General features: G+C 37.3%; 6 protein-coding genes and 1 pseudogene across 34 annotated transcripts; 5 read left to right on the forward strand and 2 right to left on the reverse strand.

The window, feature by feature from the left end:
* The first annotated feature begins 686 nt into the window (after positions 1–686).
* Positions 687–3,382, forward strand: LOC104793657 (transcription factor bHLH70-like). Of its 2 annotated transcripts, none has more exons than XM_010520056.3 (4): positions 687–1,375; positions 1,748–2,347; positions 2,436–2,828; positions 2,934–3,382. In XM_010520056.3, exons 1-4 carry the CDS (start codon positions 1,343–1,345, stop codon positions 3,000–3,002), a joined length of 1,095 nt encoding a protein of 364 aa, XP_010518358.1. In that variant the 5' UTR covers positions 687–1,342; the 3' UTR covers positions 3,003–3,382. The 2 variants fall into 2 exon arrangements, with proteins under 2 accessions (XP_010518358.1, XP_087311433.1); XM_087455307.1 differs by having other exon boundaries at positions 759–1,380.
* A 52-nt stretch (positions 3,383–3,434) lies between these two features.
* On the forward strand, positions 3,435–5,393 carry LOC104793660 (protein CURVATURE THYLAKOID 1B, chloroplastic). The gene is made up of 6 exons (XM_010520060.3): positions 3,435–3,913; positions 4,013–4,140; positions 4,237–4,323; positions 4,415–4,477; positions 4,879–4,916; positions 5,056–5,393. Exons 1-6 carry the CDS (start codon positions 3,748–3,750, stop codon positions 5,111–5,113), a joined length of 540 nt encoding a protein of 179 aa, XP_010518362.1. The 5' UTR covers positions 3,435–3,747; the 3' UTR covers positions 5,114–5,393.
* Positions 5,394–5,945: 552 nt separating this feature from the next.
* On the forward strand, positions 5,946–9,151 carry LOC104793661 (protein CCA1-like). 11 transcript variants are annotated; one of them, XM_010520061.2, is made up of 8 exons: positions 5,956–6,184; positions 6,295–6,402; positions 6,520–6,631; positions 6,734–6,795; positions 7,105–7,299; positions 7,394–7,564; positions 7,656–8,552; positions 8,636–9,151. In XM_010520061.2, exons 2-8 carry the CDS (start codon positions 6,364–6,366, stop codon positions 8,990–8,992), a joined length of 1,833 nt encoding a protein of 610 aa, XP_010518363.1. In that variant the 5' UTR covers positions 5,956–6,184; positions 6,295–6,363; the 3' UTR covers positions 8,993–9,151. The 11 variants fall into 11 exon arrangements, with proteins under 11 accessions (XP_087311436.1, XP_010518363.1, XP_010518365.1 ...); XM_010520063.2 differs by having other exon boundaries at positions 5,974–6,184; positions 7,105–7,215; XM_010520062.3 differs by having other exon boundaries at positions 5,974–6,184; positions 6,299–6,402.
* A 37-nt stretch (positions 9,152–9,188) lies between these two features.
* On the reverse strand, positions 9,189–11,128 carry LOC104793662 (F-box/FBD/LRR-repeat protein At5g56420-like; annotated as a pseudogene). Its single transcript, XR_769391.3, has 4 exons — positions 11,106–11,128; positions 9,952–10,488; positions 9,726–9,869; positions 9,189–9,597 (listed from the first exon to the last, which is right to left on the reverse strand). The product of XR_769391.3 is annotated as an F-box/FBD/LRR-repeat protein At5g56420-like (transcript).
* Positions 11,129–11,287: 159 nt separating this feature from the next.
* On the reverse strand, positions 11,288–12,636 carry LOC104793663 (uncharacterized). Of its 17 annotated transcripts, none has more exons than XM_010520065.2 (4): positions 12,516–12,636; positions 11,948–12,248; positions 11,601–11,863; positions 11,288–11,492 (listed from the first exon to the last, which is right to left on the reverse strand). In XM_010520065.2, the coding sequence occupies exons 2-3, from the start codon at positions 12,225–12,227 to the stop codon at positions 11,616–11,618; spliced, it is 528 nt and encodes a 175-aa protein (XP_010518367.1). In that variant the 5' UTR covers positions 12,228–12,248; positions 12,516–12,636; the 3' UTR covers positions 11,288–11,492; positions 11,601–11,615. The 17 variants fall into 17 exon arrangements, with proteins under 17 accessions (XP_010518367.1, XP_010518369.1, XP_087311444.1 ...); XM_010520067.2 differs by having other exon boundaries at positions 11,288–11,495; XM_087455318.1 differs by having other exon boundaries at positions 12,520–12,634.
* Positions 12,637–14,628: 1,992 nt separating this feature from the next.
* LOC104793665 (probably inactive receptor-like protein kinase At2g46850) lies at positions 14,629–17,043 on the forward strand. The gene is made up of 3 exons (XM_010520069.3): positions 14,629–15,525; positions 15,736–15,819; positions 15,909–17,043. The coding sequence occupies exons 1-3, from the start codon at positions 14,733–14,735 to the stop codon at positions 16,931–16,933; spliced, it is 1,902 nt and encodes a 633-aa protein (XP_010518371.1). The 5' UTR covers positions 14,629–14,732; the 3' UTR covers positions 16,934–17,043.
* Positions 17,044–17,254: 211 nt separating this feature from the next.
* LOC104793666 (soluble inorganic pyrophosphatase 3) lies at positions 17,255–19,017 on the forward strand. Its single transcript, XM_010520070.2, has 8 exons — positions 17,255–17,388; positions 17,475–17,639; positions 17,723–17,788; positions 17,865–17,972; positions 18,065–18,130; positions 18,318–18,438; positions 18,549–18,630; positions 18,730–19,017. Exons 2-8 carry the CDS (start codon positions 17,475–17,477, stop codon positions 18,770–18,772), a joined length of 651 nt encoding a protein of 216 aa, XP_010518372.1. The 5' UTR covers positions 17,255–17,388; the 3' UTR covers positions 18,773–19,017.
* The last annotated feature ends 1,708 nt before the right edge of the window (positions 19,018–20,725 follow it).

The following is a 20,725-nucleotide window of genomic DNA, read 5'->3' on the forward strand; positions in this document are numbered from 1 at the left end:
CGCAACTGCTTAGAACTGATACGTCATCTTAACTTTTCTGAGATTAGGTCTGCCTTCATTTAAGATTCATTATCTTCCTAGGAGTCAGAGGGCTTGTGATTGTGTTAGAAGCAGAATCTGACTGATTGTTAGGGGGTGTTTAATTGATATGTCACTAGTGGGTCATGTTTGTCCTGAGAGCAAGTAACCAGAGCTTTAAGTTACATCAACAAGTACACACAAAGATGAAATCTACAAACCCCCTAATTTGTTGATTAGGTCTCTAAAGGCGTTCTTCAATTAAAAACTCGTATAAAAGTTGAACCTTTCTTTTTATTTTTGTTTACTTTGGTAGGCGGTTCTAGCTCTTATTACAGTAGTATGAACGAGATCTCCGGAGTGCAGACAAATTTATTCGTGTTATCTGGGTAATTTGTGTTGGATCTTGTTTTGGCTGTGTTAGACTTACCATGTGAGATAAACAGAGGCCACAACTGAGAACATGGATAAGGTTTCTTCTGTGTTGTGAACTTATTAAGATCGAATCTGTGATCTTAAAGAGATAAAACATTTCGGTGACAAACCTTAGTTCTATGGAATCCTGTAAATTTGCAAAGAAGTAAGGGACAAAACAGGGATTCTCACCTAAAGCCAAATACACAATCAGATGAAAATTCAAAGATATTTACAGGCAAACACTGGTTAGTACCCCTGAAGCCAAGGCATCGACACTTGCATGTTTAACAGATAAGAAGCCACAATTCACGGGTTAAGGAGTTGATCATGAGTGAACCAGAGAGACTTCAAAAGATTAATTTTTTTTTTTATCTATTGGGTTGCAACAAAAGTTAAAAAGCTTTTTAGTGTGAAAACACAAATCAATGGAAACTCTCTTCTGCTTCTTCATCTTCTTCATCTTCCGTATGTTAACAGAAGTCCCCACAATTGTCTGTCTTCGCTGCCAGACAAAACTGCCACAGCCAATAATGTTTCTTTGAGGGACCTTTCTTCTGTCAGAGACTTTCCCTCTCTCCCTCTCTCCTCTTCTTGCTCTGCTCAGCCCTCTCACCAACTCATCTTTCGTCCTCAAAACAAACATCTGGCTTCATCTCTTTACCTCTTTGTTTTTCTTTCCTTTCTCTTTCATATATCATTTTCAATTTCCCAATTTCTCTTCTACATCTTCATAGCAGTTTAAGACCCCTCTTCTATATAAAGCTAACAGCTTAAGCCTCAGAAGCTTTCATAACAAGAAGTGACTACATTAGTTTCTTGTTTTTACTTCATTAAACGCCTCACATTTATTTTCTTTCCCATCATTGTCCTAGAGGAGAGAAAAAAAAAGAGCTGCTCAGCTATTCAAATGGAGAGGAGTATTCAAGGACAAAACCATTGTGTAATGTATCTTATCTCAATTTGGAACGTTTTTCGTTTTCTTCTTTCTTCTAGTCATTTCTTTCAACAATTGATTCTGTAATCAAAGGATGTGGACTTTGCATTTACTCCTTCCAAAAGAGTCCACAATGGTTGCATTCAATGCTATGTGTGTTTGTTATACCGAAAACACTAACAAATCTGCACTCAACTGTTTCCCTCTCTTTGAAACATTCCATTTTTCATACTAATTTTGTTTCTCTACAATGACCCACTAACCAAAACCCACAGTATAATTTACCCAAAAATTTAATATCTCTTTTAAATCTCACTGCCTCTCTCACTCACTTTGGTTGGTATCTCCTTCCTCTGTTTTTTTTTTCTTTTGTTGCAGTCTTTGGATCAAAAAGTGAATGTGAGAAGAAGCCTACAAGTTCAAGGATCTGTAGAGGATCATCAAGGCTTTGCCTTTGGGGAAGAACAATTGTCAACCCCGAGCTTGCTCCAAGATACAACAATTCCATTTCTACAAATGCTGCAACAAAGTGAAGAACCTTCTTCGTTTCTGTCCATCAAAGAACCGAACTTTCTAGCACTACTGTCTCTCCAGACACTCGAAAAGCCTAATTGGGAACTCGAAAGCTATCTCCCACATGAAGTTCCAGAGTTTCACTCACCGATCCATTCTGAAACTTACAACCACTACTATCAGAACTCATATTTCGAAGGATTCAGTGAAGCCATCTCAGGCCAAAAACTCCCGTTCAACCCACTTCAAAATACGAATCCAAGACGCAAACGGAAGAACAACAACCTGGTAACACCGATGACTAGAGAAAGGAGAAAGAGAAGGAGAACAAAACCAACAAAAAACATAGAAGAGATGGAGAGTCAAAGGATGACACACATTGCGGTTGAACGAAACCGCAGACGCCAAATGAACGTTCATCTCAACTCACTCCGCTCCCTCATTCCATCTTCATACATCCAAAGGGTATAAAAACAAAACCCACAGATCAAAGTTTCAACCTTTATAGCAATGTCGAACTCCTTAAAAAACCAAATTTTGTTGTTTTTGTTAGGGAGACCAAGCGTCAATAGTAGGAGGAGCAATAGACTTCGTGAAGATCCTCGAGCAACACTTGCAAGCCCTTGAAGCGCAAAAGACAACTCAACAGAGTACTGATAGCAAAGAACAGATTCCAGAAGAAGATAACAACAACAACAGTCTCAGGGACATATCGTCGAACAAGTTGCGTGCGAGTAAAGAAGAAGAAGAAGAAGAAACAAGCAGACTAACAAAAATCGACGCCACAGTGATAGAGAGTCACGTAAATCTCAAAATACAATGCACTAGGAAACAAGGGCAGCTTCTAAGATCAATCATATTGCTAGAGAAACTCGGATTCACTGTGCTTCACCTCAACATCACATCTCCAACGAATACATCTGTCTCTTATTCCTTCAACCTCAAGGTACTTTAATAAAACTCACACAAAAACCCATTTTTCCAAAATCGCCGACATTGTTGAAAAGATTAAAACTTTTTTGTTTTGTTTTTGTTAAAAAATTGTCGTCAGATGGAAGATGACTGCAATTTGGGATCGGCCGATGAGATAAAGGCGGCGATTCGTCAGATATTCGACTGATTGATTTAATTAACACTGAAACGTCCAAAAAGCACCCAACAATTTTTTTTTAGCGTAACTTCGTTTTCAAAAGAGTGGAAGAAAATTAAATTCGAAAATTTGGTCGTGTGTAATTGGAATCTTCTCGGCATGGCACTTGACTTCGTTTTCAGGCTCTACACGAATTTGGGGTCCTACTTGGGGAATTGTGATTTGCATTTCAAGTTTGACCTCTCTGTCTCTTGTTGTATCCATATGATTATCATTTGTCTTTCTTTTTTGTTTTTGCTTTTGCCTCTCTCTCTCTCTCCCTTTCTTGGGGGTTTGACTTTTGTTGGCTGGCTCTACTAAAAATATCTTAGATGGCATGGGTCTGAAATGAGGCCCAAAGTTAAGAAGAAGCCCACATGCTTTTGTGTACATATCTACAAACAAGGCCCATTCCCACAAGATGACTTTTTTTAATTTATATTAATTTAGGATTTGAGTCCTTCATATTATAAAAGGAGCCAAAAAAACCCAAATTCTCATCTATCCAATGAAAACTCCAAGATCGTCTAAACGACCGCCACGTCAGCACTATCCTGATCGGGAAACCCAAAACGAGTGGTCGAATCGGCTTCGACTGGTCACAGAGAAACAAACCATCTCCAAACACTATCCCCAAACCTCTCTCTCTCTCTCTCTCTCTTTAGATAACACTCTAATTTGTTTAGTTTCTGTGAGATTGATTCTTCTGAGGCCTTGAGAAGCTCTCTCAAAAGCCATGGCGTCCTTTTCAGTCTCTTCTCCGTCGACCATCATCGATGCTAGAGCTCCTCCTTCTCGTCAACCGTCCGCCTCCGCCTCTTCTCCCTCGTGTATTTCACTTCCCACGCTTCCTCCTCCTCCGATTCAGTCTCAGAACCGCGCCGCTAAAGCCACTGCTTACTGTTCGTTCCCCACTGCCCATAAATCTCTAACCTTTAATTTACTTTGAGTTTCCAAATTTTCGAGTTTTTAAAAAATGCAAACTTTTCCGAATTTTTAAGGTCGGAAGATTGTGAGGAACGTTGTGACGAGAGCTACAACTGAAGTTGGTGAAGCTCCTGCCACTACTACTACTACCGATGCTGATACTACAGAGTTACCTGAAATCGTCAAGACTGCTCAACAAGCTGTAAAAAACTCTTACTTTATCTTCAGTTCACTATAATGATTCTGCTTTCTGTGTACTATCTCTGCTATGAACTGAATTTGATTGTTTGGATTGAAGTGGGAGAAAGTGGAGGACAAGTACGCCATAAGTTCTCTTGCGTTGGCTGGTGCGGTGGCTCTTTGGGGATCTACTGGAATGATTTCGGTGAGTAGAAGAATGATTCATTCCATCTTTGAAACCCTTAGTTTTAAGTTTCCTTTATAATTTGATTCCACGATTTGATTTTGTGAAACAGGCGATTGATAAGCTTCCATTGATTCCTGGTGTTTTCGAACTTGTAGGCATCGGTTACACAGGGGTGAGTTTCTTCTTCTTTCATCTTGTGTTTGTATAATTTGAATCGTTGCTAGGTTTTGGGTTCTATTAGAGAGAATTGTTTAGCTTTTGGTGAACTCCTTTTGAGGATTTAGATGATTCAGTCAGCATCACTTTGGGATTTAGGATTAGTCCTCTGATTTGAGAATTCGAACATAGGCTTATTTGGTCTATTCGTATTTAAATGATTCATCAGCATCACTTTGGGGTTTAGGATTAGTCCTCTGATTCGAGATGTGATCTAGTCTATTCATATTTAGATGTTATATATTACAAGTGGATTGCTTTTTGCCTCTCATGAATGCTTTTGAATCTCAAGACTAGTTGTTAAGTTGCTTGTGTGATGGAACTTTAACATGTGGTGGTTTTTGGTTTTGGTTGCAGTGGTTCACTTACAAGAACTTGATCTTCAAACCAGACAGGTTAATCAACTCTCTAATAACCTGATATTAGATAGAATGCTTCTTAAGTCAGTCTGTCAGTGTTTAGTTTTATGGAGTATTGAGAAATGAGAATTAAGAAACTGAGATTCTCGAGGAAATGGTTTGTTATGTGTTTCAGGGAAGCTCTGTTTCAGAAGGTCAAGAACACATACAAAGACATATTAGGGAGCAGCTAAATCAAAGGAGGAGGAAGAAGAAGAAGATCCCTTATTTGGGGGCCATTCATGAATTCGAAGGAAGAAGAAGATCCCTTATTAAAAGAATCTAACAGAGATCCCACATCTTTCTTTCGATCTTTCCTTGTTGTAACTAAATAATTTTCGTCGTCTTCCTCTGTCTGTCTTTCATACGTATCTCTGGTCTCTTTTTCTTTAGTTCAAAAATATCATCCATTTATGTCAAGTGTTGTAAATTCCTCAAGACTATATATGAGATGTTGATTTCATGTTTTCAAAACTTGGTCTCCATCTTTGTATCCTTTTTATGCATGCTCTGAACAAATTTCGTAAAATACATAATGCCTTCCATGATGATCCCATCCCATCAATGTATTACATGTCAGTGTTTGTGTGTATTATTTATCTCTCCTACCTTACGATTAGCAGCAATCATCTCTCTTCTCAGTTAAAGAACAAAAGCCTTTTGTTGGTCCAAAATATATGGGCCTTTATATTTCCGGTCCATTGGAGGAGTAAATAGCGCGTGTCGTGAACCTCACGGAGCGCGCGTTCCGATGTTCGAGAAGTAGTAGTCTAGTCCGGATTCGCGGGTCCACTGATGGGTTCTTCTAGTGTTACGAGACACGTGTCGAAAAACTGGTGGGAGAGATGAACGATCTTATGTAGGTCCTACAGTATCAAGATATTATGAACGAATTGACAATTTTAACCTTTCAGGTAGCCCCAGAACTCGTGGTCTAGATGCGGAGAAGGTTGCGAACAAGTTGTGTTGAAGTTGGATAAGAGTGTAAATTCATTAAAAGCTCAAATCATCGAATCAGCCACTAATAGGTCGACGTGTGGCAGTTTCTCTTATTAGCCTCGAAATAAAATATATATATTTTTGGAGTGAGGGACAAAAGAGTGGCTGAGATTTCTCTATTTCCGTAGCTTCTGGTCTCTCTCTTTTTTTTTCTTGAATCAAAAAAGACACCAAGTCACTTGTCTTTGCTTCTTCTGCTTCTCGATTTCTTACTGTTTTCAAAATCAGATTTTTTAAAATGGGATCTTTTTTGAATCCAAGCTAAGGTACTTTACTTAATCTGAAGAATGTTTTTTTTTTGTTGTTGTCTAATGTTCTTTCTGATTTCTCCAATTGATGAGAAACCTTAATTAATTGTTTGTGTTTGTGTGTGAAGTTAGTTGAATTCGAAAGAGAAGATCTGAAATTGTGTGTATAGCTTGAGGAGGAGCTTTTAGTGAGAGTGATGGAGACAAATTCGTCTGGAGAAGATCTTGTTATTAAGGTAATTATATTGAAATTATATGCGTTAGGTGTGGGGAAAATGATGGAGGAATTTATTAGTGAAACTTTTGTGTGTGTGTGTGTGTGTGGATTATTAAATTAAAATCATAATATTTAGACGAGGAAGCCATATAAGATAACAAAGCAACGTGAAAGGTGGACTGAGGAAGAACATAATAGATTCATTGAAGCTTTGAGGCTTTATGGTAGAGCATGGCAAAAGATTGAAGGTTGATTTTTTTTTTACTTTCTTTATATGTTTTTTTGCATAGATTTTTCTTGTTTTGTTTCCTCAAAGTCAAGCTGATTTGCTTTTGTTTTTATTTGGACAGAACATGTAGCAACAAAAACTGCTGTTCAGATAAGAAGCCACGCTCAGAAATTCTTCACCAAGGTAAATTTTGAACTGCCTCTCTTCTCATCTTCATTGGTTTTATGGTTAATGACTTATTGAAGACAGGCAAGTTTTCTGCTTCTTTCGCTTTATTCACGAGGTATAGATTACGTATTAGAGTTACTACTGAGCAGTAAGTCGTTTAGAAAATTCTGTTTTAAAAGGCGAACTAGTTTAATATGTTTAGTGTTCCTTGTGATAAGCCATTGAGGGTACACCATTTTCATATTCTACGTCTTCCCTTAAAACTTGTTAGTGTCATTAGATGTTTGTTTTGAGGGTAACCAGAATACTCTCAACCTCTCTCAGGTAGAGAAAGAGGCTGAAGCTAAAGGTGTAGCTACTGGTCAAGCTCTAGACATAGCTATTCCTCCTCCACGGCCTAAACGAAAACCAAGCAATCCTTACCCTCGAAAGACGGTAAATGTAACTATCCCGTTGTCAAAACCGGTTGTGAATCTTGGAAAAGAGTCCCTTGGATCAGAAAAAGTGTTGCATCCTGAGGTGATTTTTTCATGGTCAATGACATTTTTTTCTAGTGTGTCATAGTTGCTCCTCATGTATAATTGATACAGATTGTGTGTGCTTTGTTTTTTAGATGGCCAATGAAGATCGACAACAATCAAAACCTAATGAGAATCTGCAGGAAGACAACTGTTCAGATTGTTTCACTCATCAGTCCATTTCTGCTGCATCCTCCATGAATAATAGTTGTATAGAGACATCAAACACAAGCATTTTTCGGGAGTTCTTGCCTTCACGGGAAGAGGTAAAACCAATCTCTCATTTTTTTTTTTTTAATTTGATGTTTAAGAAGAAGATTAGTACTTTTCTTGAAACTTAATGTGGGGGAATAACAGGTGAGTCAGAATAAAGGGACAAGAAAGGACTCAAATTCAGAGAACCACTGTAATTTGAATGCAAAATCTTTGGAAAACGATGTGGTAAATAATGAGCAAGAACCTCAGACTTATCCAAGGTATATCCCTGTGCTAGTGCCAATGGGGCGCTCAATAACAAATTCTCTTTCACATCCTTCTTCAGAGCCAGTTGAGAATAATGCCCCCATACATAGGCATCCCCACCGAGTTGCAGGCGACTATCAGTCGTTTCCTAACCATATTATGTCAACCCTTTTACATACACCGGCTCTCTATACTGCTGCAACCTTCGCCTCATCATTTTGGCCTCCTGATTCTGGTGGTAGCCCACCTGTTCAAGGGAACCCACCTCCGAATCTGGCTGCCATGGCTGCAGCCACTGTTGCAGCTGCTAGTGCTTGGTGGGCTGCCAATGGATTGCTACCTGTGTGCGCTCCTTTTAGTTCTAGTTATCCTCCAACTACGTTTGGACCATCCGGTGAAGTAGAGTACACAAAAACAAGCACTTTACAACATGTTTCTGCAAAGAGCCGAGAGAGGATAGATCAAGAACACTCTGAGGCATCGAAGGCTAGATCTTCATTGGACTCAGGGGAGATTGAAGATAAGAGTAAACCAGAATGTCATAAGCAGCCTTCTGCAACAGCTGAGACAGAGGGTTCAGATGGAGCAGGAGACAGAAAACAAGTTGACCGGTCTTCGTGTGGTTCAAACACTCCCTCAAGTAGTGATGATGTCGAAGCGGATGCATCAGAGAGACAAGAGAATGACACCAATGGAGAGGTGAAAGAAATGAATGAAGACACTAATAACCCTCAAACTTCAGAGTCCAATGCACGCCGTAGTAGAACTAGCTCCAACTCTGTGTCTGACGAGGTACTTGGACTAAAGATTAACTTCCTTCATTCAAATCCTTTTTCTCATACTAGTTTTGTTGAAACCAAATATTGTACATTCAGGGTCGAATTGCCTTTCAAGCTCTCTTCTCTAGAGAGGTGTTACCGCAAAGTTTTACATATCGAGAAGAACACAGAGAGGAGGAACAACAACAACATAGATATCCAATGGCACTTGATCTTAACTTCGCAGCTCAGTTAACTCCAGTTGATGATCAAGAGGAGAAGAGAAACACAGGATTTCTCGGAATCGGATTGGGAGCTTCAAAGCTGATAAGTAGAGGCAGAACAGGTTTCAAACCTTATAAAAGATGTTCCATGGAAGCCAAAGAAGGTAGAATCCACAACACCAATCCTATCATTCATGTGGAACAGAAAGACCCCAAACGGATTCGGTTGGACACTCAAGCTTTGACATGAAACTCTATTTGTATGTTTGTACTTTGTTTAAAAGTTTTCAAGTGCACTGTTACGTTTTCATCTGTTATGCCTTTTGTATTTATTTCCTTGTCCATAGTCTTCCTGTAACATTTGACTCTGTATTATCAACAAATCATAAACTGTCTAACTTTCCTGTAACATTATCAACAAATCATAAAGCTGTAGACACGAAAGAAAAAAAAAAGGCATTTGTTTTCAATTGTTAATGCTGGTTAGGTTCACAAACCACTCACAAGTTATAAAGATAAGCAAGGAGAAGAAGCTATAATGGTTTCTGATATAAGCCCACATTCAACTAGTTACTGGACAGTTTCAACACTAATTTTTCTCTTCAGCACATGGGTAAGCTCACATGCTCTTGAACCCCTGGTTGCATATTCTAATTCCTTAAACGCTGGGCCATAGCGGAGATTTGCGGTAACTAATCGACTTGCGTTCTTCAGAATATAAACAGCCACTTCTTTCTGTATTGGTTTTCCTTCATAGTCTCTCCACTCAAAGGTTTTGAGATGGTACAAACATTCAGGAGCACAACTCGGCTGAATCCAGCAACCATTTTCAATTTCCTCACCTTCCAACTCGGTCTGTGATCAAATGATGTAGGAATACAACAGTGCAAATTAGGTTAGACCTCTAAACTGGAAATTAAACCAAATATCAAATAAGCCTCGATGTAGGAATTTTTCACTCTTAGGGTAATTAATGAAAGTACCTCTCCATCATCTTCAAACTTGAGAATCTCTAGTCTAGGGGAATGTTGGAGCATATTTACAAGCAAATCCCACCAGTTGTTACAAAATCCCCGGAACTCCAAACACACAAGCTGAGAGAAAATGGTACCAATAAGACACTGGGCCTATAAATGAAAAAGATATAATGACAAATCAAAAGTCACAAAGTGTGTTAGAACCAAATCAAACGAGACAAGTGTAATTTACCTTAGAACCAAAGTGTGATAGAGAAAGACGTTTGACAGAGGTAAGAGACTTCAAAACATTCCCTTTGCTGTGAAAAGTCTTAAGACTGGCCTTGACAAGTCGGGCATATCACCACCAATCAATTTAACTTCACCATAGTTATTTTCAATATCCAACTCTTTCAAAGAAAGAGAATGTACCACAAACAGCCTGTAATTGTCATCATATTTCCAAATGGTTAAACTCTGAAGGGAAGGCACATTAATGGTAAAAGTCTCTACATTGTCGTCCTCAAAACTCCCCACAAGCAAATTTTTAAGAACAGGGGAACTAGATATAAGCCTGAGGAAAGATTCCTCGTCTGCGTACTTGACAGCTACAAGGCTCAACGTTTTAAGGGATTTAAAACTAACCCGAGAAGGAACTTCCAAAAGAATGAGATTTCGGAGGTTCAAGGTCTCGAGTGTTTCACATCTAAACAGCCTACTCGGCAATCTTACAACGCAATTGTCAAAGAACCCTATACTCAGATCACGCACGAAACGATCAGCTGCAATTCTGACCGACTAAATCTGTCGTTCATATATATATATATATATATATATATATATATATATATATATATATATATATTAACTAAGAACTCCAATTACCAAACTGACTTTGTAAACGAAGAATCAAGAGTAACCCTAACTTTTAGAACCGGAGAAATTCCTGTAGAATCGCTCACTTCTCACACTATACTGTATGTAGCGTGCAACCTCCAATTCCAAACTTGTAAACGAAGAATCGATAGGAACCCTAACCTCAATTCCAAACTTGTAAACCAAGAATCTAGAGGCACCCTAACCTTTGCAGCGAATTCTTCAGCAAAATCTATAGGAACCCTAACCTCGATTCTAAACTTGTAAACGAAGAAACGAGAGGAACCCTAACCTTTGCTGCGAAATCCTCAGTAGAATCGTCCAATTCTTCCTCTTTTCTTATATAATCTCTCGAGCACTATGCTTTGATGGGCCTAAGCCCAACATACATGCATTACACTTGATTGAAGATCGGCTTAATGGTTGCTACTTATTAAACCGGAACTAAACCGGTTTCTCTAGCTCGGACTTCTCAATTTCTGGTATTAACCAGCAGCCACATCGAACATCTTCAACAATAGTCGTCAATACATATTTTTCAAACAATTCGCCATCTCATCTCTTTGTGCAAGCCCATCAAGATAATATAATACTAATAAGTAGCCAATTATGATAATGCAGACTTTGTTATTTCTCTTTGTCTTTTATTGAGTTTACTATCCTATGATTATTGCTTTCTCAAGTGACTCCAATCCAAAGTACTCTCAGTCTAGTAGCTAATTAAGCAATCCATTCATCATTCCAATACAATTACAATCTAACCATATACTAACATACTCTTTTAAGAATATTCGGATTCCATATAGTAAAAGCATCGTGTTACATACTCTCTTAAGAATCACTCTCCAGCTTCACCTTGTATTTCCAGACTAGACTACAACGGCCTCTTGAGTCAATCAGTTTCCCCGTCTTCCTCCGCTGCTAAGTTTCCATAAACACAAAACCTCCTGTGAGTTGAGTTATACAACTAACAACAACATGACCACATGAGAGGCAAAACTACACTTTTCATAAATGAGTAATGACCTGATAAATGGTGTGTCAGTTTCTGCAGCAATGCATCACGTACACTGCTTTTCCCATCACATCTGGCCTTGAGTACCGGTGGGGTTTCCATCTGCTGTCTTCCCTGGGAGAAGGATCAAGAACGCAATGCCTAACTCCAGAAATCACCCTGCTGCGTCCTTGAATCCAATTGAAGCCAGAAGCTACAGAAGGAATCTGATGCGATCCAATGAACATCCACTGGCAGAAATCTTCCCTTCCAGAAAACACAAACTCGAACGTACCTGCAATGAGACTCAAAAGATATAACCAAACCAACAACAACATGATATAGATAGAGATGATGGAGACTGAAAAGTGAGTTATACCTGAGCGCCAAGGAGGGATGTGAAACACATCTTCAGAGAGGAGGCGAGGAACTCCGCTCTCCTTTTCAGCCCTGAGCAAGTCGAGAATCTTGGCAGCAACAGGTGAGAACTCATTAACGGATGAGTAAGAGTTTGCCAAAAAAAACGGAAGTTCAGACTGTGAATCTGAATTAGCCATCTCTCGACAGATCTCGCCACAGTATTCTAAAGCTCTCTCAGGTTGTCTTCTGCAATCCCACCTCACGCATTGCAGCTCGTGGTTGCTAGTGAGAGTAACCATGATTTTAGCCAACCTGAAACGCTAAATAGAGATGATCGTTAAGTTCAATATGACCACAATAAATGAACATAGGTTGAATATAGAAACTAGCAAAAAGGAGAAATCAATATCAATGGTGTCACATTAATGACTACAGAGTGGTTCATTAGTAAAATAATCAGAGTGAAATTTCCAAAAGAGATCATCATCTAACTAAGCAAATCATACAATACAATACCTAAGCAGAGCGGGATCAAACCTAAGATGAACAAGAATCTGAGAAATTACAACTAGGAGAAGCGATCAAACCTACGACTCGAAGAGATACCCTAACCAGAGTTGAGATCTTCAGTTTCTCCTCCTCCTCCTTTCGCTCTCACACTACTCTGCTCTCTTCTTCTTCTTCTTTTTCTGTAGAGAGAGAGGAGGAATGGAAGGTTCTGGAATCTTTTTAATATCGTCTCCGTCCGTCAGCTTTGATGGGCCTTCTTCATTTAGATATTAATGGGCCTTACTAATAACTTTTTATGTTTGTAAAATATTAGAGCCTTATTAATGGGCCTTCTTCATCATAAAATATTATTGAATTATACTATGAATAAATTAAGATTTACTCTTAACTTTTGTCTTTTGGTAACAAAGAAGGTTAACGAATGGTATTAAATTTTGTCATCTAATCGAATGCATTATTACAAATACTTTAATCTTCTTAAGAAGCTATGAGAGAGCGCTTACACGATCTACTATACTTGATTCCCTTGGAAACTCAAGCTTTGACATGAAACTCTATTTTTGTTTGTTTGTACTTTGTTTAAAAGTTTTCAAATCTATATTAAAGACAATCTTATTCTAACTCCAGCTGCCTTTGAAAGTGTTCCATTATACTATATCAAAATGTTCTTTCAAGGCGTGCCCTCTAATGAGTTTTAGAAACACCATAGATCTATGTAATCAAGTTCGGGTAGATTCCACAAAAATACATCATTAGGGACTCTTTCGTATTTCCCATGAATTGCATTCTTCAGAGCTCATGGTAGTGTTATATATATGACACACAAGTATATTTCAATTGTTAATGCTGAAAACAGCAAAAAAAATTCATTTTGGTTAGGTTCACAAACCACTCACAAGTTATAAATCCACATTCAACACTAACTTTTGCTGTATTAGTTTAACTTTGGGCTGGAATTGAGTTATCTAGTCAATAAAAATTGTACCAAAATTGACTCATATATAGTTGCCAATAATACTAAAAAAAATTAAATCCATTGAATTTGATTTTGTTTTAAAAAAAAAAATATTTGTTTGGATTCTTTAAATGTTAAAATTGTGTGGTTCCCAACAGACGATTTAATTGATTGACTAAACCACATTTAAAAAAATATCCAACCATTATTAAGAAATGATTGATAGATTAGTTAGTAAATCATTTTTTACTGAATTTAAATCTAACCAAATTTATCGTTTTCTATATAGTATCATCATTTATCTTATAAATCTCAAGTCACCAAACCAATAAATTTTTGACAAATCAGCAAAAACAAATTATATTTAAAAATAATAGTAACGTACAGACGGAAAGCATAGTAAATATAAGCCAGCTATCGTGAAAAATAATTAATTTTTAAAATAAATTTAAACAGAAAATATAGTGTGGTAGTTTCGTTTTTTAGTTTTGAGTTTTTAACGAGTAAAACAATTTTTTTTAAAAACAATCTATATTCTCATTATATTTTTTTTTAAAACAATTCAAAAGTTAGTTATAACGTTTGGTAACAAAGGTCAACTAATAATAATGAACTGGTATAACAAGTGTCTTTAAGCCGATTTAGTGTATGATAGTCACTGTTACCAAACGGTAGTCCTATCCTAGAATCGTATAACAGAACGGGAGAGTCCCTCCGTTCCCAAGTTTTATGCTGCGAAGAGAACGAAACCTTTAGGTCTGACACATTCCGTAGTTTTGAATCTTTCATTCGCGACAAATTAAACAATACATGTATTATACGGATGCGTAAGTCCGTAAGGGTAATAAAACTATATAGTAAAATATTTAATTAAAAAAATGATCAAAACAAGAGATTAGCGTTTTGGAGTAAAATTAGGAGAGCTCGAGGTCCAATGGTGCAAAGTGTTAGCTATTCAACGGACCATTAGTCTCCTATTCCCCAACTTCTATAATCTATCTGCGCCCTCCTATTTTTCCATTTACCTCTTACGATCTCAACACGTGGCGCTCTTTTACTCTTTACGTCCAAAATCCAATTTATATCTTGTAATAACCCAAAAATAGTTAGGAAACCAAGTGAAGTTTCTAACAAAAACAACTGTGCACACACGCTCGTCGAGATTCAATTTTTTTTTTTTTTTTGTCACAATTCCCAAATAAATAAATAAAATTCATAATTCCAAGTCCCACGAATGTAGCTTTTGATGCATTGATACAATAAAGTCTTAAATATACTTTTTAAACATTTATACAAAACATCTTTTTTACTCATTGATTGTTCTTGCCCAAAACCTGAAATGCCTCCTCTGTTTCTTCCTTCTTCTTCTTCTTCTTCTTCCTCTGCTCTGTTTCTACTTCTTCTCCTTCTCTTAACTCTCCAAACCCTAACCTCAATCTCTCTCTCTCAGCCGGACACTCTCCGTTCACCGGAAAAGTGCGGAAACTTCTCAGTCTCCTTCCCTTTCTATCTCTTATCCTCCTCCTCGTCCGTCGCTTTTCGACTCTCCTGCACAAACTCCTCCACTCTATATCTTCACATAAACCACCAAAGTTACCAGATCATCGAGTTCTTCACAGACGGTCTCCTCGTAGACTTCCCTTTATCTCCTTCTTGTCACCAATTCAACGACTTACGCTCTTTCCCTTTCTCTGCAAGCCAGTTCTTCTCCATCTCTTTAGAAAACGTGATCGGTCTTTACGACTGTGAAGATTCTTCTCTCTGTAAAGCCGGCTGCGAAACCAACGATCTCTTTGGTTGTGATGGCAGAGAAGAAGACGAAACCTCCGGTGGAGATATCGGTTGTTGCTACCCTCTGTCTGATCACAGCGCGTGGCGTGCAGGTGATGATTTATCTGTTTTTAGTAAATACGGATGCAGAGGATTCTCTTCGTGGGTTGTCCCAAGAGGGACCAACAGAGGTATACGAGGAGTGAAATTAGAGTGGGGTATTCCGAGAAACTCTTCGGAAGCTGTTTGCGATCGTGAGGCTAGAACTGTTAACGCTACGGCTATTGAAGGAAGTGTTCGATGTGTGTGCCGTGATGGCTTCGTTGGCGATGGCTTCGTCCATGGAACCGGTTGCTTAAAATGTAAGCTTTTTTTCCTTCTCCTTTTTCATGTTTACGTGATGATACAGTACTTTTTAAGTAACCTCATTTCACTATCCTAAACAGCAAATTAATAGATTTGTTATTCTATGAATAATAATTCATTAGGTTTGGTGCGGTTCGGTGCCCTAGTTTGAACAGACGAGTGTTTCTTGAATCACAAGCAACTTACTTGGTTTACTATTATTGCAGCTTGTTACAAAGACGGGAAGGAATTATATGGAGACAAATGTGAGATCAAGAAACACAAGGGGAAGAAACTCACCGTTTTAGCCGGTAATTACGATAATCTCCTCGTCTGAATAAATTCAAAATTTCTTTGAACCAAACTTCTTGCTAACATCATTAGTCAAATATATATGCAGGAGTTTTAGCTCCTCTGTTCATACTGGGCTCACTGTTAGCTCTCTTCTGCCTTCTTAAACGTCCTGTAATAACTCATACAGATCAACAGTTTGATATCTCTACAGCAACGACTACTACTAGTGTTTCTTTCCGCAAAGGATACAACAAGACTCGTCTCTTCACATACCGTGAGCTAGAAGAAGCCACTAAAGGGTTTCAAGATTCACAAAAACTCACACAAGGCAAAACCGGAACTATCTACTCAGGGAATCTAACAAACGGCACGCGAGTGATCGTCCACAAGGTTCTCTGCGAAAACCAGATTGAGTTCATGGAGATTTCGTCTCAGATAGATCACTTATCTGCGGTTTTGCATAGAAACCTCGCGAGAATCATAGGGTTCTGTATGGATATTGGATATAATCCACTCGTTGTTTACGAGTATCCGGTAAACGGATTGCTTGGAGACCGGTTACATCTAGGGCTTGATTGGTGCAAGAGAGTTAACATTGTAGCTGAAGTAGCTGGTTTACTCGCTTTACTTCAATACGAGAACTATCCACCGATCCTACACAACAACATTGCCTCTGGTTACATCTTCCTAGACGAAGATTTCCAAGCTAAAGTCACTGGTTTTGGTTTACAGAGGAAACAGAGGATTGATACTAGTATGTACGATTTCGCGGTTTTGCTCCTAGAGATCGTGACTGGTTTAAAGCAGAGAGAAGAGACAGTGACTCAAGCGTTACAGAGGATTAGAAACGGCAAGCTTGAAGAGATCGTGGATCCTTCAATGTATGTTCATGAGCAGCCTGTGGCTTTTAGGGAACAGATTGGTTTAGTAGCTGATATCGCGACTCGGTGCGTTTTGTTCGGTGGTGATGGTAAATTTGGAATGGTTGATGCAGCTAGAGAGCTGTTGCAGATCGCTGGAAACAGCGGTTGGGATAAGAAAGAAGATGGAATTGAGGAAACGTTTTCGAATTCGAGTTTACTTCAGATGATTTCTATGTCTCCTGATTCTATCTATCTCCCTAAGACCTAAAAAAACAGGGGAAATTAATAAAGGTTCTGTTTTTTTTTTTTTGTTTACAAAGTATGTAAAATTTCATAACGTTTTGCTTGAGAGTAAAGAAACGTTCGTTTTTGTTTCAATTACGAGATCGTGTTCTGCAAAAACAATAATCGTGACTAGGATTGGTACTCACGATTAGAACAACGTGCAGGAAAAAGAGTAAGAAGAAAACACCAAAAACAAGTACACAATGTTTTGTTTTGTTTTTCCCATTTTAAAACAAAATTTATAATCGAGTTTTTAGAGAAAAAAAAAAAGAAAAAAAGAAATTGAAAGGTTGAGAAAGAATATCTCTGGTATCATTAAATTCGATTTTGACTAAATCTTGATGCTATAATTAAACTCTGGTTTCTCCTGTATATATATACGTAGCTCTGTTTTTTGCAGAAACTTACATTTGTTTTTGTCCCTTCGAAGATCTAAAGGTAATCTCTGATTGTTTCCAAATGCTCTTGTTTCGTCTTCACGATCATTAAGTATTGTTAAACTTATGCGATCGATGTGATCACAGATGAGTGAAGAAACGTATGAAGAGACTCAGGAATCAAGTCAATCTCCTCGTCCTGTTCCAAAACTGAACGAGAGGATTCTCTCAACTCTATCCAGGAGATCTGTAGCTGCACATCCATGGCACGACCTTGAGATCGGTCCTGATGCTCCATTGGTCTTCAATGTGGTATGTCTCTCACCTTACATAACTCGGATAAGAGTCTCTTTTTCTCTCTATTGGTCTATTAACGTGAGAGCCTCTCTGGTCAGGTGGTTGAGATCACAAAAGGAAGCAAAGTTAAATATGAACTCGACAAAAAGACCGGTCTTATCAAGGTTTGTGAAATCCTCAGATCATGTGATCTTCTTTTCTATTAACTGTTCTGATTGATGACATTGAATTCGATCTCAGGTTGACCGGATCTTGTACTCGTCAGTTGTCTATCCACACAACTACGGATTCATCCCCCGGACATTGTGTGAAGACAACGATCCCCTTGATGTTCTTGTCCTTATGCAGGTAAAGTGTGTGTTTTATCACAACCAAACACAAATTTTCATCATTAAGCACCACATTGTGTTTTGACCTAATTTAGCTTCTGATTCGTGTAGGAACCAGTGCTTCCAGGTTGTTTTCTCCGTGCTAGAGCCATTGGATTAATGCCCATGATTGATCAGGTTTCTCTTCTCAATTCTCTCACCCATTGCATTAATGTTTCTTATTTCTCACAAAATACATTAGATAGAGATCATCTCTTTTTAGAATCTGTCAAACTTGCAATCCAAGAAATCTCAAAAAAATTCCAAAATCAGAGCTTGATCTTAAAGTTTTGATATTGGTAATAATAACGGTGAGAATTTTCAGGGTGAGAAAGATGACAAGATCATTGCAGTGTGTGCTGATGATCCAGAGTACAAACATTTCACAGACATCAAACAACTCGCTCCTCATCGTCTCTCTGAAATCCGCCGTTTCTTCGAAGACTGTAAGATCCTCCTTCTTTGATGATCACATCTCCAGTTAAATCAAAAAAATTAGGACCAAACTAAGAAAAGAACCCTTACAAATCGCGCTTGGTTATTATTATATATATAGACAAGAAGAACGAGAACAAGAAGGTGGCTGTGAACGATTTCTTGCCATCAGAGACTGCACATGAAGCAATCCAGTACTCCATGTAAGACTTTCACCGAACCATAAACCCTAATAAAGTCACAAACTTCGTTTGAAAAAACTTGAGTAAGTAAACGTATCTGCATTGTTTGTGAAACTACAGGGATCTATACGCTGAGTATATTCTCCACACCTTGAGGAGATGAACAGAAACAACAAAAACAATGTTTTTGTTTACACGGAAGAGATGATTATTATTGGCAGCATCCGCATATACATATCTTAATTATTTTACATATTCATAATCATATGATCGGCTTTTGCAGTTTTTTTTTTTTTTTTTTTTTTTGGTTTTGTTTGATTTTTTTTACCTTGTGATGTTGCAATTTTGTTCAATTGTATAATTTGAAACGGATATATAATGCAGTTTTGCCTAATCTCTTTGACATTACATGTTTGACTCGTCCACTAAATGGCCTTAAGAAGCTACATGAGGCCCAGATACAATAAATAGGCCATACCACTAAAACCATCTTATATAAAAATGATTAGAATCTCACAAGTGTAGACGACAAAACAAAAACAATTGTATATGATGAACCGACACGTGCTAGAATCGATATTTCTTATTAAAAACCAAATATATATATCCTTGAGGAAAGATTTCTGTCCACTAGATTAAAGTACAGTGAATAGGTAGGTACAGGTTAAGCAAAATATTGTGATAGTGTGGATCCAAATAGAGAAAGCGACTAAACATGAGTAGCATATATTTAGACAGAGAATGGGCTTTTTGGATTTTATCATATCTATGTAACTTATTTATTTTGGGCCTCACTTTTTTTTCTTCTTCTTTTTAAGGGACCACACTACTACTTCTACTACTACTAAGTACTAACTAATGAGTAAATGTGCTCCAATTTATACTCCCCTATTTTTTTTAAAAATTAACTGTAATCAACTAAATGATTCTGTAAGATATGGTCCGACATGTGTACGTATGAATAATTTATAAATAATAAAATAAATATAGAAAATAGATGCAAATAGAGTTATGAAGATTTAAGAGTGTGAACAGAAAAATGAATGTGAATATACAAGAGCTGCAGGGGAAGCTGACTTTTCCTGCTAACACCGCAGAGCAGAGAGCCCTTTATAGTTAGTTCCAGAGATGGATGGAGTCAATTTAATATTACATCATTATATTTTCTTCTTTTCATTTTTTGTTTGGCAAATCACACATTATAATATTTTATCTTTGTAAGTGGAATAGTATAAAGTTACAATTTATAAGAAGGTCATGAAGTTTTGCAAACAAAACCTCCGATCCAAATAAAAAATGGTGTCTTTGGCTCCTTTCAGAGTTGAGACAACCTCAGCTGAGAGGGTTGATATGAATAACTAAGATTCCTTTGTAATCCACACTTTTATACAAACCGACCCCACCTCATATATTTTGCATTTATATAATTTCAACTCCATCGATAATTTGTTATTATTATTATCGGATTATTACTATTTGTTTCTTTCTTTTTTTTAGTTCTAATATAGGCTAAGTGCGACACCTATTTCTATACTAAAACAAAACAAAGTAAACTACACTAACTACGGACAAAAATCGAAAATGTGAAATTATGTTTGAAAATGCATGGTTTATTATTTTTGTCACTTTCTTGTGGGAAATAATAAATATGTATCAAACAATATTAAATGGTTAAGTTCAGTTTAAGTAAAGTTTAATTTTTACCAATTTCTTTTTTTTCCGTAATGAAATATATATATATATATGTGTTTTATATTATAAAGATAGAATTCTGATAACTCCATAACATATGAAATATATATATTGAGTCCATATCTTCATATAGAATAGTACTTTTGAAAATTTGGATATTTTTGGCTATACGAATCTAAAATTTTAAGAATTTGATAAAAGCAAATAATTCTCGACAACATATAGTATTAAATTTTCTTCCTCTTATTTTTCTGAGTATTATTAATATATTTTTTTTAATTGCACATGAACTTTCAAAATGCATGCTTAAAGACTACAGTAATTATGTTTTGTTTAAAAAATTAGAGAGGGTTGGCTAGTGATAGAGGAGATGGAGAGAGTCCTAGACTCTGGGGCAAATTGACAACTGGAGCATGTTGTTGCC

The sequence above is a fragment of the Camelina sativa genome, chromosome 6 (genome assembly GCF_030686135.1).
Source record: "Camelina sativa cultivar CO46 ecotype springtype chromosome 6, ASM3068613v1".
NCBI classification, from domain to species: domain Eukaryota; kingdom Viridiplantae; phylum Streptophyta; class Magnoliopsida; order Brassicales; family Brassicaceae; genus Camelina; species Camelina sativa.

What these genes read in the sequence shown, in the direction of transcription:
- LOC104793657 (XM_010520056.3), top strand. Translation starts at nt 1,343, where the DNA reads ATGGAGAGGAGTATTCAAGGACAAAACCATTGT. An exon ending in CATCTTCATACATCCAAAGG is followed by an intron (nt 2,348 to 2,435) that starts GTATAAAAACAA and finishes TGTTTTTGTTAG; the next exon opens with GGAGACCAAGCGTCAATAGT. An exon ending in CTTATTCCTTCAACCTCAAG is followed by an intron (nt 2,829 to 2,933) that starts GTACTTTAATAA and finishes AATTGTCGTCAG; the next exon opens with ATGGAAGATGACTGCAATTT.
- LOC104793660 (XM_010520060.3), top strand. Translation starts at nt 3,748, where the DNA reads ATGGCGTCCTTTTCAGTCTCTTCTCCGTCGACCATCATCGATGCTAGA. An exon ending in CGCTAAAGCCACTGCTTACT is followed by an intron (nt 3,914 to 4,012) that starts GTTCGTTCCCCA and finishes CGAATTTTTAAG; the next exon opens with GTCGGAAGATTGTGAGGAAC. An exon ending in TAGGCATCGGTTACACAGGG is followed by an intron (nt 4,478 to 4,878) that starts GTGAGTTTCTTC and finishes TTTTGGTTGCAG; the next exon opens with TGGTTCACTTACAAGAACTT.
- LOC104793661 (XM_010520061.2), top strand. Translation starts at nt 6,364, where the DNA reads ATGGAGACAAATTCGTCTGGAGAAGATCTTGTTATTAAG. An exon ending in GAGAAGATCTTGTTATTAAG is followed by an intron (nt 6,403 to 6,519) that starts GTAATTATATTG and finishes CATAATATTTAG; the next exon opens with ACGAGGAAGCCATATAAGAT. An exon ending in AGCATGGCAAAAGATTGAAG is followed by an intron (nt 6,632 to 6,733) that starts GTTGATTTTTTT and finishes TTATTTGGACAG; the next exon opens with AACATGTAGCAACAAAAACT.
- LOC104793663 (XM_010520065.2), bottom strand. Translation starts at nt 12,227, where the DNA reads ATGGTTACTCTCACTAGCAACCACGAGCTGCAATGCGTGAGGTGGGAT. An exon ending in CATCCCTCCTTGGCGCTCAG is followed by an intron (nt 11,864 to 11,947) that starts GTATAACTCACT and finishes GTCTCATTGCAG; the next exon opens with GTACGTTCGAGTTTGTGTTT.
- LOC104793665 (XM_010520069.3), top strand. Translation starts at nt 14,733, where the DNA reads ATGCCTCCTCTGTTTCTTCCTTCTTCTTCTTCTTCTTCTTCCTCTGCT. An exon ending in TGGAACCGGTTGCTTAAAAT is followed by an intron (nt 15,526 to 15,735) that starts GTAAGCTTTTTT and finishes CTATTATTGCAG; the next exon opens with CTTGTTACAAAGACGGGAAG. An exon ending in GAAACTCACCGTTTTAGCCG is followed by an intron (nt 15,820 to 15,908) that starts GTAATTACGATA and finishes ATATATATGCAG; the next exon opens with GAGTTTTAGCTCCTCTGTTC.
- LOC104793666 (XM_010520070.2), top strand. Translation starts at nt 17,475, where the DNA reads ATGAGTGAAGAAACGTATGAAGAGACTCAGGAATCAAGTCAATCTCCT. An exon ending in CTCCATTGGTCTTCAATGTG is followed by an intron (nt 17,640 to 17,722) that starts GTATGTCTCTCA and finishes CTCTCTGGTCAG; the next exon opens with GTGGTTGAGATCACAAAAGG. An exon ending in GAAGCAATCCAGTACTCCAT is followed by an intron (nt 18,631 to 18,729) that starts GTAAGACTTTCA and finishes GTGAAACTACAG; the next exon opens with GGATCTATACGCTGAGTATA.